This window comes from Chrysemys picta, chromosome 2 (assembly GCF_011386835.1).
Source record: "Chrysemys picta bellii isolate R12L10 chromosome 2, ASM1138683v2, whole genome shotgun sequence".
NCBI lineage: Eukaryota > Metazoa > Chordata > Testudines > Emydidae > Chrysemys > Chrysemys picta.
The window spans coordinates 288,768,907-288,784,067 of record NC_088792.1 but is presented as its reverse complement, the minus strand read 5'-3'; the positions used below and the strand labels follow the sequence as shown (position 1 = coordinate 288,784,067).

The following is a 15,161-nucleotide window of genomic DNA, read 5'->3' as shown; positions in this document are numbered from 1 at the left end:
ATTTTTGGAGCTGTGGCCTTGGTGAGCAGGCACCCAAGATGATCAGTCAGGGACCCAGGCCAGGCCTCCAGCCGGGACCCCCCGTCCAGCAGTGGGTGCCGCCTGCTGCTCGCTGGAGACAGCGAAATCATCCAGTACGTGTAGGGCTGGCTGTGGGGCTCTTGTGGCCGTGGGGCTCTTTCTGCAGGGCTCTGCTTTGGCCTTTGAAATGGGCCAGCTCCCACCACACAGACTCATTGTAACAGAATCATTCCCTGGGGGGAGGGAGGGGTTTGCTGCGAGGCCGCTGTCCTCAGCTTCCAGTCCAAGCCCCCGGCCTGAACATCTTAGACCAGCCATGGCCCCTGGGATTCCAGCCAAGTGCAGCCTAGTCCCTGGCTGGGGGGTGCCCAGGCAAGCGGCTTCCCTCCTCGGCTTGGTTAGCAGCCCGCAGGGCTGGTTCAGTGGGAATACGAGTGAACAGATTCCTCAGCCCCTGCTGCAATCCCAGCGCCACACGTCATGTGGACACGGACTTGGCCCCAGAAGACCCAGATCCCATGGCCAGACAGGACCAGTGTGACTATCCAGGCCAGAGACCTGCTCCTAGATCATTCCCAGAGCAGAGCTGTCAGAAACACGGCCAGGCTGGATTTTGATCCGGCCAGTGATGGAGAATCCACCAGGACCCTGGGCAAGTTGGTCCAGGGGTGAATTACTGTCACTGCTAAAACGTCACTCCTTGTTTCCAGGCTGAATGTGTCTCGCTTCGACTTCCAGCCACTGGATGGTGTTGGACCTTGTCACGGAGTGTGGGGGAGCCAGGGCCCTGCACCCCCAATTCCTGCGATTCACCGGGACTCTCAGCCAGCCAGTAACACAGAAGGTTTATTAGACGACAGGAACACAGTCCCAAGCAGGGCTTGTAAGTACAACCAGGACCCCTCAGCCAGGTCCCTTTGGGGGGCAAGGAGCTTAGACCCCAGACTTGGGGTTCCCTGCCTCTTCCCAGCCAGCCCAAACCTGAAAAAAAACCCTCCAGCCGACTCACTCCCCTCCCCCCGGCTCCTCTTGTAGCCTTTGTCCAGTTTTCCAGGCAAAGGTGTCACCTGGCCCCATCCCCCTCCTAACTCAGGTATCCCTCAAATAAAGTCATCTCCTGCTCTCCCATCCCCCATGCAGACAGTCCAGTAAAACTAGACGACATTCCCAGGTCAGTCCACCCCGCTCCCTACTGCATCACAAACCTTCCTCAGCTAGACTGAAAAGTCCATTCTTACATTTCTGTTCCCCCGACAGGTACTTACAGACTGGGATCAAACACCCGGAACCCTCCCTTTGTTCAGCTAAACAGCTGGAGCTCCCTGATTCTCTCGCTCTAAGGCAGGTTTCTAACCCTTTAATCATTCTCGGGGCTCTTCTCTGACCCTCCCCAATTTACCAACATCCTTCTGGAATTGTGGCCACCAGAACTGGACCCAGGGTCCCAACAGCGCTCGCCCCAGCGCTGAATGCAGAGGTAAAACCTCTCTGTTCCTCCCGGGATTCCCCTGTTTCTACGCTGCAGGATCCCAGTAGCCTCTGGCACACAGCAGAACACCAGGCGCTCACGTTCAGCTGATTATCCACCATCCTGGTCGGAGTTGCTGCTTCCCGGGACAGAGGCCCCCAACGTGGAAGTACGGCCCTGGTGACTCATGGCTGCGTTCCCGGCCTCCAGGCTGAATTGCTGTAATTCATTTCTTGTGGGAACAAGGCCGCACGCCCTGGCAGATCTCCAGTTGCGGCCGAGCGCAGCCGCCTGTCTGCTCAGCAGCACGGGTCACCAGGAGAGCAATCACCCGCTGCTCCAGCCTCAGCACTAACCCCACACGCAGCAGAGCCTAGTTCCAGGTCATGGGCTCTCTCCTCCCGATCCTCAAAGCCCCCTGCACTGGCCTGGCCCAGTAACCCAAGAAACCCGCCAGGTCCTACGGGGACAGACGGGCAGGCCGAGCGCAGGAGCTGGCTATTAACCAGGAGCCGAACCCAGGCTGCCCTGGGCCTCGCTGCGCTGAGTGCCACGTGTGGAGCTCAGCTCTGGGCCACAGACACCAGCTCCCGCACGGCTTTCCCGTCCCTCCGACCGCCTCCAGCACCGTCACCTCCACTCCAGGACGGAGGGCGGACAGGGGACTGTTTGGGACTGGGAGTTGTTCATAGATCACAATGAGAGCAGCTACATCAGCACCAGGACAGACACGACCTGTCACGCCTGCCCCAGCACTGTGCCAGGGGCCGGCAATCAAAGGGGCTGGTTAGTCACACTCCTGGCGCTGTGCAGAGTGCAGGCACCACATGTGGGGACATGCCCCAGGCTCCAGCAGAAGGGAAGGGTTCCAGCAGCTGTGTCCATGTGCTTTGGCATGCGGGGAGCCGGCGTGGGATACACTCCGGGGGGCTGGGACGCGCAGGGAGCCGGCGTAGGATACACCCCAGGGGGCTCTGGCATGCGGGGAGCCGGCGTGGGATACACTCCGGGGGGCTGGGACGCGCAGGGAGCCGGCGTAGGATACACCCCAGGGGGCTCTGGCATGCGGGGAGCCGGCGTGGGATATGCACCCCGGGGGGCTGGGGCATGTGGGGAGCTGGCGTGGGATATGCACCCCGGGGGGCTGGGGCATGTGGGGAGCTGGCGTGGGAGACGCACTCCGGGGGGCTCGGGCGTGCGGGGAGCCGCTACTTGTCAGTGCCTGCGTGGCTCTGGCTGCTCCCCCGTTAGCCGCAGCTGGGCCCAGCCTCTCCAGCAGCCGGACCCGGCCTGCGGAACTCCCGGCCACAAGGTGGGGGGGGGGGGGGCGGAGGGATCAGACACGCCCTCTCCACCCCTCCCCACCAGTCCCGCCCCGTCGAGCTTCAGGGGCGGGGCCATCTCAGGGCACCGCCCATTCTGCCCACCACTGCGACGGGGGCCTGCGGACCAATCAGCGAGCGCTATGTAGTAAGGGGGCGGGGCATGGATCCGCCGTCAGAGCTGGGCGGGAGAGAGGCGCCGCCATCCAGGCGGGCCAATCGGCGTTCGCCCTGATTGAGGGGGCGGAGCCTGGGAGCGGGCGGGCCAATCAACGTGCGGGTGAGTGAGGGGCCGGGGTGGCGGCGGCCCGTGGCGGCGGTGGCGGACGCTGACAACGGCGGTCATGGAGCTGCGGCGGACGGTGAGGAGAACTGCGGGCCCCACGCCTGGGCGGGGGCTGCCGGGACCGGACCCCGGGGCCTGGGTCCACCTGGCTGCGGGGCGGGAGGCGGCCGGGGCTGGGGCTGGGACTGGGACTGGGACTGGCAGCTCCTCCGCCCGCGGGCTGGCTATTGTGTGCATTACGGTACCGCCCCGGTGCTTCCCGCGGGCTGGCTATTGTGTGCATTACGGTACCGCCCCGGTGCTTCCCGCGGGCTGGCTATTGTGTGCATTACGGTACCGCCCCGGTGCTTCCCGCGGGCTGGCTATTGTGTGCATTACGGTACCGCCCCGGTGCTTCCCGCGGACTGGCTATTGTGTGCATTACGGTACCGCCCCGGTGCTTCCCGCGGGCTGGCTATTGTGTGCATTACGGTACCGCCCCGGTGCTTCCCGCGGACTGGCTATTGTGTGCATTACGGTACCGCCCCGGTGCTTCCCGCGGGCTGGCTATTGTGTGCATTACGGTACCCCCCACCCCTGCTAACCACTTCCAAGGGCTGTATATTGTATGATTACGGTACCCCCCAACCGCCCCGGTGCTGCCCGCGGGCTCGTTATTGGGTGCGTTATTGTACCTCCTCCCCCCCCCGCCCCCGTGCTTTCCGAGGCCTGGTTATTGGGCGCATTACGGTACCACCCCCGCCCCCTGCTTCCCGAGGGGTCCATTACAATTGGATCCATTACTGTGTGCATTACGGTACCGCCCCCCTTCCCTAGGGCTGGTTGTTATGTGCATTACGGTACCGCCCCCCTTCCCTAGGGCTGGTTGTTATGTGCATTACGGTACACACCCCTCATGGTGCCAGGTTCTGTACCGGCCCGGGGCGCCCACAGTCCGAGAGCCCCAAGCTCTGTGCTGCCAGGTTCCCTCCCGCCCCGTCCTGCCATAGACGCTAGCACGTGGCAGGCACCTCTGTGCCCAGCCAGTGTGGACGGGGCAGGGGAGGCGGATGTCTGCTCCCGGGCGGTGCAGCCTGATCTGCCCCAGACGTGGCCCCACGTGGCACCGGGGACCCTTGCCAGGCAGGGCTGGTGTCTCGGAGCGCTCGCTCCCGGGACAGGGGAGGCCGTTTGCGCCCGGGCACCAGCTCTGCCCCCCGCGCCTGGCACTGGAAAAACACCACGAGGCTGATTAGGAAACAACTTTCTGAAGGCGACTTGCCAAGGCCGGCTGGGGGCTGTGCCGGGGGGCTGCGGCTGCAGCCTTGAACCGCTCTGCCATGGGACAGGCGGGAGGCCCCTTGATTTCATGTTCCCTCCCCCCCTCAAGGACAAGTTGTGAATCCGGCCTGAGGCTGGAAATGGGGAAACAGCCGCCTGCTCCTTGCGAGTGCCCGTGCCGGGCTCCCAGACAGGGTGGGGGGTGCCCCATGGTGCTTCCCGGTGTGGGCTGGCAGGGAGCAGTCAGGGTGGCAGATCTGCCGCCTCTCCTCTCGCTGGATGGCATTGGGGCGGGCGCGAAGGCGGGAGCCAGGGCAGTGTGCAGTCAGCGCCCACGGGGGGAAGCTGCGGGCAGGGACTGTCTGGGCTGGGCACTGTGCCAGGGGACCCTATGCCAGGGATGGGCAGCGGGCAGGACCCAACCCCCCCCCCCCGGCTTCACACAGCCACCCCAAGTGGAGGACCCGACCCCCCCTCTCCCGGCTTTGCCCACCCACCCCAGGGACAGGACCCAACCCCCCCCCCCAGCTATGCCCACCCACCCCCTGGGGGCAGGACCCAACCTCCCCCCCCCGGCTTCACACAGCCACCCCAAGTGGAGGACCCGACCCCCCCTCTCCCGGCTTTGCCCACCCACCCCAGGGACAGGAACCAACCCCCCCCCCCCAGCTATGCCCACCCACCCCCTGGGGGCAGGACCCAACCTCCCCCCCCCCCCAGCTATGCCCACCCACCCCCTGGGGGCAGGACCCAACCTCCCCCCCCCCCCAGCTATGCCCACCCACCCCCTGGGGGCAGGACCCAACCTCCCCCCCCCCGGCTATGCCCACCCACCCCCTGGGGGCAGGACCCAACCTCCCCCCCCCCGGCTATGCCCACCCACCCCCTGGGGGCAGGACCCAACCTCCCCCCCCCCGGCTATGCCCACCCACCCCCTGGGGGCAGGACCCAACCTCCCCCCCCCGGCTATGCCCACCCACCCCCTGGGGGCAGGACCCAACCTCCCCCCCCCCCCCCCCCGGCTTCACACAGCCACCCCAAGTGGAGGACCCGACCCCCCCTCTCCCGGCTTTGCCCACCCACCCCAGGGACAGGACCCAACCCCCCCCCCCCAGCTATGCCCACCCACCCCCTGGGGGCAGGACCCAACCTCCCCCCCCCCCGGCTATGCCCACCCACCCCCTGGGGGCAGGACCCAACCCCTCCCCCTGGCTTTGCCCACCCACCCCCTGGGGGCAGGACCCAACCCCCCCCCGGCTATGCCCACCCACCCCCTGGGGGCAGGACCCAACCCCTCCCCCCTGGCTTTGCCCACCCACCCCCTGGGGGCAGGACCCAACCTCCCCCCCCCCCCCGGCTATGCCCACCCACCCCCTGGGGGCAGGACCCAACCTCCCCCCCCCGGCTATGCCCACCCACCCCCTGGGGGCAGGACCCAACCTCCCCCCCCCCCCCCCGGCTTCACACAGCCACCCCAAGTGGAGGACCCAACCCCCCCCCCGGCTATGCCCACCCACCCCCTGGGGGCAGGACCCAACCTCCCCCCCCCGGCTATGCCCACCCACCCCCTGGGGGCAGGACCCAACCCCTCCCCCTGGCTTTGCCCACCCACCCCCTGGGGGCAGGACCCAACCCCTCCCCCCTGGTTTGCCCACCCACCCCCTGGGGGCAGGACCCAACCCCTCCCCCCTGGCTTTGCCCACCCACCCCCTGGGGGCAGGACCCAACCTCCCCCCCCCCCCCCCGGCTATGCCCACCCACCCCCTGGGGGCAGGACCCAACCTCCCCCCCCCCGGCTATGCCCACCCACCCCCTGGGGGCAGGACCCAACCTCCCCCCCCCGGCTTTGCCCACCCACCCCCTGGGGGCAGGACCCAACCCCCCCCCCCTGGCTTTGCCCACCCACCCCCTGGGGGCAGGACCCAACCCCTCCCCCCGGCTATGCCCACCCACCCCCTGGGGGCAGGACCCAACCCCTCCCCCCGGCTTTGCCCACCCACCCCCTGGGGGCAGGACCCAACCTACCCCCCCCCGGCTTTGCCCACCCACCCCCTGGGGGCAGGACCCAACCCCTCCCCCCTGGCTTTGCCCACCCACCCCGTTGTGCTGCTCGGGCTTCGTGCCGGCGTTTGGCTCCGGTGGCTGTTTGGTCTCTAGAACCTTTTGAAGAATGAACCACAAGCGCACCGAGTGCAGCCGGCTCGGCGCCCGCGGGGCTCGGTCCGGCTGCGCTGCTCGGGCTCCCCCGCCACGGAGGGGTGGGAAAGCGTTCTCCTAGGCCGGCCGGCCCAGACCCAAACGCCCAGCCAGACCCCGGCCTGCACCTGCTTTCCACTTCCCCAGGGGTTGAGGCGATCTGCTCCCCAGGCACGTGTGGGAGACACAACACCTGTTCGCACAGCACGGCAACGCAGTGCTGATCCCAACAATCCGAGCAGGCCGCTCGCTCTGCACGCGATGTCTCCGCCTGCCCCGGGGCAGGACGAGGTCTCACTGCGTCCTCACCTCCCGTGCCCCAGCGCAGTCAGCTGGTGGGAAGTGGGCCTGCTCGGCAGGACTCCTGGGTTCTGCTGTAGGGTCCCCAGATGGCAAGTGTGGAAAATGGGGACGGGGTGGGGGCTGATCGGAGCCTGTGTAAGGCAAAGCCACGAATATCGGGATTGTCCCTATAAAATCAGGACAGCTGGTCACCCTAGTTCCGTGCTCTGCCACTTGTCGTGTGCCGGGGGCAAGTCATGTCTAGTCCCCCCCTCTGCAGAATGCAGGTGGTTCCCGGGGAGGCTGCACTAGTGAGTCCTCGTGCGCTGCTCTGCACAGCTGTGGGTGGTGTTCGCGGACAGCCGCTGGCTGCAGCTGTGCTGTCGAGGCGGCAGGCGGGTGCTGGTGCTCCGCTCTGGGATGCTGTGGCTCTGATGGCCGGCGTCGGGCACGTTCTGGGTGTGGTTGTGACCAGCAGTGCCGTGAGCTGCCCTCACGAGAAGCGTGGCTGGCGGTGCAGCCAGGGGATGGCTCGGTGCAGCTGGGCCTGGTGGGACGGGCAGGCTGCCAGCTCTGGGCCTCACCGTGGTTCCCTGGGAGCAGCTGGGGAAGCTCTGGTTGGTGCCCCAGGAATGTCTCGGGCCCTGGCAGCTCCGCGCTGCCCGGTGGCAGTGAGTTCCGCAGGCAGTGCCCAGGGCGGCCGTTCCTCCCCTGCACTGTCAGAGTCCCACTGATCTTTGTGCCTTGGCCCCCAGGTGCAGCTCTGCCGTTTTCACTCCCTCCTGCTGCAGAGGAGGTGCCCATGGCAGCCGCCCGCCCTGCACTGCAGTCAGGGGGCCAGCCCTCCGATGTCACGGTAAGCTCTTCGCCGGGGAGCCCTCCAGACCGGCCCCTTTCTTGGACAGGGCCTTGGGTCGGGGGGTGTGTGTCTGTCCCCTTGTTACCCACTTGGGTGTGTTGGAAACGCTCCTCCCCACGGTGCTCACCCCATGCCCCACCCCGGGCCTGTCTGCGCCCGCCTGCCGGGCGGGTGTGAAATAATGGGGGGGCCACGCTGAGATTGCTCAGTCAGGGCAAACTGCAAAGACTGGTGGGTTATTCACCCAGCCGGCCGCAAACCAGCTTCTCTAATACCTTAGTGGTGACCCCAGAGCCAACACACAGCTCCCCGAGAGCGACCCAGCCCTGGGCTCCCCCCGACAGCCCAGTCAGGCACAATGAGGAGTGCTGAAAATCATGTTCATCGTGTATAAAGTTCTACCAGTCACCAGGGATCGGACGCGTCATCCCCTAGCTCACTGGCTGGCTCAGCTCTTACCCAAACGCGCTTCCAGCCAGCGATTCTTAACCACTCTCAGATTTCTTAAACGAGACCAGAGAGGATCATGGTTAAAAGCTGGTTATACATCCGGCTATGAACAAACTCGTCGATCAGTTTCACAGCAGACCTGGTGAGCTGCTGAGTGCAAAAAGCTCTTTCCAGAATCGGTTCCTCGGGTTCCCGTCCCTGTGCAGAGTTTGTTCTAATTCTGCCACAAGGAGGAGCAGGGGGCTCCAGACTGGAGCGGGAGACCTCAGCTACGGGATCAGGGCCCTGGAGTTCCTGTATAGATCTCCGGCCAGCTGCGACAGCGTCTGGCCAGCAGGCGTTCCTTGGGTGGAGCTTTGCAGTAAAACCTCCTGTTGGTTGTGTCTACACAAAAACATTGTGGCTTTGCAGTAAAGTCACATCGGATACTCCTTCATGAAACGTAGGAGCCAGAGGTGCAGTACGGGGGGCCATGAGGGTCATGTGCGGTCCCCGCGTGTCCCGTCCCCCCCCGCGGGTCCCTCGCCTTTTTTTCCATCAGCCCCCATGTCCCCCCCTTTTGGGCAGTGCCCCCCCAAGGCTCTGGGGTACGCAGGGCCTTCGCCCCCGCACCCCTTTTTTCTACTGGCGCCTCTGATAGGAGCCTTGTCTTATAACAGGCTTAATCAAAAGTGATACGAGCTACGAAAGCGAGATCTTAGAAGAGTGTTGCCATTTTCATAATGTAATCGAAATAGTGTACGGATAACTGATAATTCATCACTAGTGTGTAATGAGCCTGTCAGAAAAACACATTTGATATTTCCAAGATCGCTGCTTTATTAGCCTATGCTGAGGTAAGGGAGAAAGTCCCGGGAAAGATGCATTTTTCGGAGGGGGTTGGCGAGACTTGACATTTCCGTGAACGGGGTTTGCAGGTTGTTACAGTTTGGGGACAGGGCCCGGCTGGTTACCTGGGTAACCTCTGACACGAGCAGGCACGCAGCCAATTAGAGTTCGTCGCTAATTGTCTCCCAACACAGGTCTGGTCTCTGCCGCGGCTGGATTTGTTTGTAAGGACTGGTCCAATGGCCGTTTACAGACTTCTCTAATATGTCTGGAGAGGGAGATTTGGGTCCTTTCGCCTACTAGTCGTGTGACCCTGTCAGGCTCCCTGTCACGGGGGGTTGGGCACTGCCCAGGCCTGGCAGCCTCCCCGCTGCCCGCCCTGCTGTGCCGCCAGCCGAGGCCTGTTTGGAGAGGGTGTGGCCTGGCTCTGCTGCACTGGGGGGGCGGGGAGGGGGTCCCAGGGGCCGTGGAGGTCACGAGAGTGGGGCAGTCACGGGGGGCATGGCGGGGAGGGGCAGTGGTAGCCACAGGGGGGGCAGGGCAGTCACGTCAGGGGGCTGGAGGTCATGGGGGACTCTCACCGCTGTCCCCTTGTCCCCCCCAGCTGGCGCCAGCGCAGGGGGCTGCTGTGGAAGGTGCTGCTGGCTGTGGGGCTGGTGCCGACCCTGGCGGCCGGGATGTGCTACGGCCTGGCTGACGCCCAGAAGCGGAGGAAGATGCGGCTGCTGGTGGAGGGTGTCGGGCGCTTCCGCAGGTGGGTTTTGGCCGGGCCCAGGTACAAGGGGCTCCCTCTACACGGGCGTCCAGGTGACTCTAGGGCCTGGGGAAGGCGCAAGCTCCCAGGCCCCACTGCAGGGGGAATCAGGACTCCTGGGTTCTCTGCCGGCCCCAGGCTCCGCGTGCCCCCGGGCCAGTCGTCCCCCCTCCTTGCCATGGCTGTGCTGAGCCATCCCGCCCTGTCCCTGCAGGTCCCTGACCCTGGGCGTGCGGATCTCATGGGATTACTGGTGGACGGCCTCTGTGAAGCTGGCGGGCGTGGACAAGGTATGTTCCCTGCCGCATGGGGACCCACATGTCCCTTGGCTGTGAGCCGGTGCCAGTCCCCTCCCAAGCCAGACGGGTCACTGCCAAGCACCCCGATCCCACGGTGATGGGCATGGCGTCCGTGTGCTGGGGGGCACAGATGCTGCCTGGACGGGGTGGAGGGGTTTTCAGAGGGGGAGCCCCTCTGCTGCCGCTGGGATCCTGGGCAGGTCCCGTCTCCCTGGCCGTGCAGCCCCCAGGGTGCAGCGCCCCCTGCTGGTGTGTGTGTCCCTCCATCGCAGCCCTGTTACCCCTCTTTGCTTGGGACATGCCCCCTGCTGGCCGTGTCCCGCCGGTGCTAACGGCTGCTCCCCGCCTTGTGTCCCTGTCGTCAGAACAGCTCAGCGTACAAGGAGGTGATGTCAGCCTGTCACCAGCGGGCGGCCGACAGGCTGGTGCAGGGCGCCATCCGCAACGGGGGTCTGTACATCAAGCTGGGCCAGGGCCTGTGCGCCTTCAACCACCTCCTGCCGCCCGAGTACATCAGCACCCTGCGCGTGCTGGAAGACCAGGCCCTCAAGAGGGGCTGCGGGGAGGTGAGCGCCGGCTCCCCAGGGCGTAGCGGCGGGCTCTGCGGGGCTCGTGGAGACGGGGTGCGGGGAGGTGAGCGCCGGCTCCCCGGGGCATAGCGGCGGGCTCTGCGGGGCTCGTGGAGACGGGGTGCGGGGAAGTGAGTGCCGGCTCCCCGGGACGGAGCGGCGGGCTCTGCGGGGCTCGTGGAGACGGGGTGCGGGGAGGTGAGCGCCGGCTCCCCAGGGCCGAGTGGCGGGCTCTGCGGGGCTCGTGGAGACGGGGTGCGGGGAGGTGAGTGCCGGCTCCCCGGGACGGAGCGGCGGGCTCTGCGGGGCTCGTGGAGACGGGGTGCGGGGAGGTGAGTGCCGGCTCCCCGGGGCCGAGTGGCAGATTCTGCGGGGCTCGTGGAGACGGGGTGCGGGGAGGTGAGTGCCGGCTCCCCGGGGCCGAGTGGCGGGCTCTGCAGGGCTCGTGGAGACGGGTTGCGGGGAGGTGAGTGCCGGCTCCCCGGGCCAGAGCGGTGGGCTTTGCGGGGCTCGTGGAGGTGAGTGCCGGCTCCCCGGGGCGTAGCGGCGGGCTCTGCGGGGCTCGTGGAGACGGGCCTCTCCTCAGGCACCCCCACTGTCTCCAGGGCAAGGGGCCGAACTGGGAGCCTCCTCTGCCCCTAGCTTCCCCCAGCTGCACCGGGGGTGGGCTGGGCAGAGCTCTCGTCTACACACCACTGAGCACCCGCCTGGGCCCCCCGCCTTCTGGAGCATGGGCACTGGCTACTCCTGCAGGCTGGGTGAGGGGGACCCCTGCCTGACAGACCCTACCAACTCACAGCACACAGGGTACAGCTGGAAACTCCGGTTTGGTCTCCGCTGCCTTGGGGCTGCTCAGCCCCTGCGTGTGGCATCTCTGGCTGCCCCTGCCCACTCTGGGCATGAGCCGGTGCCGGAGGGCAGCTCCCTGACGGCCAGCCCTCCCCATCTCCTGCCGCAGGTGGATAAGTTGTTCCTGGAAGATTTCAAAGCCACGGCCGCCACGCTCTTCCAGGAGTTCGACTACCAGCCCATGGCCGCGGGCAGCCTGGCCCAGGTGCACAAGGCCCGGCTCCCGGACGGCAAACTGGTGGCTGTGAAGGTGCGTGAGCCAGAAGGGTGGGTGTGGCTGACCTCCCTCGCTGGGGCTGGCTCCATACTGGGGTCCTGGAGCCAGAGGGGCCCAGCTGCAGTCCTCTTCTGCGCTCCAGCCTGGGCTGAGAGCAGCCCCGCGTTGCTGGGTGGGAGGCTCAGGCTGATGGAAGGGGCCTGCAGGGTGGAGGACAGGCCAAGACCCGAGGCAACTCCCAGGACTTCCCTGCAGCTGCTCCCCCAGGGCTGGGCCTGGGGCCGGGAGGGAGAGGGGGGCTCTGCCCCAGGCAGCGGTGTGCAGCGCCCCATCCCTGGTTGGCTCCGTGGGGCTGCAGTCTGAGCCCTGCCTGCAGGGGGTGCTGCCAACACGAGGCCCCCTGCTCTGCAGGCAGATGGGGCAGCATGGGGTGGGGGTGGTGAATTGCATTCTGGGACGGGGAGTCTCTGCAGGCCGCGCCAGCCCCTCGTGGTGCGGCTCAGCTGGGCCCTGGGATGCCCCGTCTGGCTGGGAGTCGCTGAGGGCAGCCAGCAGCTGAGGCGGGTTCCCAGCGCGCTCCGTCTCCGCCTCCCCAGGTGCAGTACATCGACCTGAGGGACAGATTCGATGGGGACATCCGCACGCTGGAGCTGCTGCTGGGCATCATCGAGTTCATGCACCCCAGCTTTGGGTTCAGCTGGGTCCTGAAGGTACCGGCGTCGCCCGATCCCCAGCTAGTGCTGCCAGCCGGCTCCTGCCCATGGCTCAGGCTGTTAGCATCCCAGGCCCGGAGCTCCCCTTCGTGCCGGCAGGACGAGGCACTGAGCGGAGAGCGACCCCATGCTCTGGGTGGCTCCCCCGGCAGAGGGTTGAAATGGGAGCAGTCGATGCCCCACGCTGTGGGATGTGTGCCCACCTTGGCATGAGAACACTCTCGCTAGCCCATCTGCTGGGGGCCCCTGGCCATGCCCCTGCCCTCTCTCTCCGCAGGACCTGAAGGGGACGCTGGCCCAGGAGCTGGACTTCGAGAACGAGGGCCGGAACGCGGAGCGCTGTGCCCGGGACTTGCACGACTTCCCCTACGTTGTGGTCCCCACTGTGCACTGGGACAAGTGCAGCAAGGTGCGGACGCAGGACAGCTGGGCCCGTCTCCCCTGCCCTTTCCTGTGGCCGGGTGGGTTTAGCCCCGGGAGGCAGCTGGGGTCGCCCCCTCACCACCAGACCAGCTCCTTCCCCCCAGGGGGCACAGGAGACCCCCTCGCCCTGGTAACTGGACCTGCCTGTACCCCGGGCCCGTAGCAGGGGGCGAGAAGCTGCTGGGCTGACACTAGTTCTCTGCTGGCTGCACGCTGGGAGAGCAGGGCCCCAGCCCCTCCTGACCCCCATCTGCTCCCCACAGAGAGTCCTGACGACAGATTACTGCGAAGGCTGTAAAATCAACGATGTGGAGAGCATCAGGGCGCAGGGGCTGGACCTCAAAGACGTGAGTGAGGCGCTGCAGTTCGGCGAAACGGGGAGCCCAGCTCCCTGGGGTGATTGGGGACCAGGAAGTAGGGCCCAACGGATTCTGTGAACCTGCCCCTGGGCATAGGGCTGCCACGTTTAAGCTCCCCCACCATGCTGCCGCTTGTAGTGTTCCTGTGGGCTGGGAGGGGGAGACAATCCACCCCAGAGGCAGCTGCATTCACCGGCAGGCAAAGCATGCCCCTTCTGCTGCAAGCGCTGTGGAATGGCTGAATGACGGCACTTGCTGAGGGGGCCATCGCTGTACCCTGCCCCGAGCCCCCTCGGTGAGACTCCCTCTGCCACCTTGGGGCGCTCAGCGGCTCACCCCCCGTCTCGCCCTCTTGCAGACCGCAGTCAAGCTGATCCAGATGTTTGCTGAGCAGATCTTCTACACGGGCTTCATCCATGCGGACCCGCACCCTGGGAACGGTACGGGGGCTGGGGAGCAGGGAAAGGCCCAGCACAGAGGCTGCGATAATGGCACTGCCCTCTCCCCTCCACGGGCGCCTTTGCCTGCGTGTCCCCTGCCCAGAGCGCCGAGGGGAGGCGGCTAGTGGCGGACACAGGCGCCGTGCAGTGACCCGCTCTGTGTTGCAGTGCTGGTGCGGAGGGGCCCCAACGGGAAGGCCCAGCTGGTGCTGCTGGATCACGGCCTCTACGAGTTCCTCAGCGAGAGGTAGGGAGCGGGCGGGGGGCCAGGGGGCAGCGCTCCAGGGCCCGTCTCCACCCCTCCGGGCAGGGAGGTGGGGCAGGCAGCCCTGGGTGACACGGAACCTCTCCCCGGGGCAGGGAGCGGACGGCACTGTGCAAGCTGTGGCGAGCCATCATCCTGCGGGATGACACTGGCATGAGGGCCTTCTCCGCCGAGCTGGGCGTGAAGGGTGAGTGGGGGCTTGGGGGACATGGTGAGGGGGCCCCAGGCAATTCCCATGCTGGGGGGGCAGGATTGAGTGGCTCAGACCCTCTGGCTGCTAGCCGGGGCCCTGCCCCGGCTCCCCTGACGGCCAGGCCTGGCCTCGCCCCGCCCCAGATTATTTCCTCTTCTGCGAGATCCTGATGCAGAGGCCCATCCACATGGGGCGGCTGAGGCTGGCTAACATCCTGACGCGGGAGGAGACGCTCTACATGCAGGCCATGGCCCGGCACCACTTCGATCGCATCATGCAGGTGCTCAAGGACCTGCCCCGGCCCATGCTCCTCGTCTTCCGCAACATCAACACCGTGCGCAGCATCAACATCGCCCTGGGCGCCCCCGTCGACCGCTACTTCATCATGGGCAAGAGGTGAGGGGGCTGGCCCCTGCCCGGCCCCACGCTGACACAGCTGGCTGTGCTGGCGTAGGGCTCTGCCCGGGCCTGACTGGCTCCTCTGTCCCCGCAGCGCCCTGAGAGGCTGGAGCAGGCTCACTGGCCACAAATCCTCCGGCATCCGCAGCCTCTTCTGCTGGTTCTGGGTGAAGTGGGAGACCCTCAAGTTCGAGATCGCCCTCAGGTAGGGGGGGCGTGCGGGCTCCCGCAGCGGGGCGCTGACTCGACCTAAGGGGTGCTGCTGGTACACACTCCATGCTGGCTCTCGCTTCCTCCCCAGGCACGAGACGTTCTCCATGAGGCTGATGGCCTCCCTCATTCACTTCCTCGCCTACGTGGGCTTCCTCTCCGAGAGCGACCAAATCTACGAGTACCTCCAGGCCTAGCTGAGCCACTGCGGAGACAGGCAGACCCAGGCCTGCTGCGGACTCGGGGATTGGCCGGATTGAACGCCAGGGGCAGCGCCTTGCCAGCGGGAGCCTGGGCCTTTCCCTGTGGCTGCACAGCCCCTCATCTTACCCTAATAAAACATGTATGCCTGTGGGCGCCCCACAGCGGGTGGTCAGTGGTGCTGCAAGGGGAGCGGCAGGGCGGGAGGAGCCAGGCCCCCTCGCTCTATGGCTTTCTGGCAGTTTGTACGGTGGGGCAGGGACACCCACTTCTCCAGCCAGGCTGCCCATACGGCGAT

General features: G+C 66.4%; 1 protein-coding gene across 3 annotated transcripts; it reads left to right on the top strand.

Annotated features, from left to right (window-relative positions):
• The first annotated feature begins 1,302 nt into the window (after positions 1-1,302).
• ADCK5 (aarF domain containing kinase 5) lies at positions 1,303-15,027 on the top strand. 3 transcript variants are annotated; one of them, XM_065582259.1, is made up of 15 exons: positions 1,303-1,362; positions 7,591-7,691; positions 9,577-9,726; positions 9,941-10,016; positions 10,391-10,591; positions 11,553-11,693; positions 12,257-12,370; positions 12,651-12,782; positions 13,060-13,143; positions 13,514-13,595; positions 13,764-13,842; positions 13,956-14,047; positions 14,197-14,449; positions 14,547-14,657; positions 14,754-15,027. In XM_065582259.1, the coding sequence occupies exons 2-15, from the start codon at positions 7,684-7,686 to the stop codon at positions 14,857-14,859; spliced, it is 1,629 nt and encodes a 542-aa protein (XP_065438331.1). In that variant the 5' UTR covers positions 1,303-1,362; positions 7,591-7,683; the 3' UTR covers positions 14,860-15,027. The 3 variants fall into 3 exon arrangements, with proteins under 3 accessions (XP_065438331.1, XP_065438329.1, XP_065438332.1); XM_065582257.1 differs by lacking the exon at positions 1,303-1,362 and adding an exon at positions 3,023-3,173; XM_065582260.1 differs by lacking the exons at positions 1,303-1,362; positions 13,764-13,842; positions 13,956-14,047 and adding an exon at positions 3,023-3,173.
• The last annotated feature ends 134 nt before the right edge of the window (positions 15,028-15,161 follow it).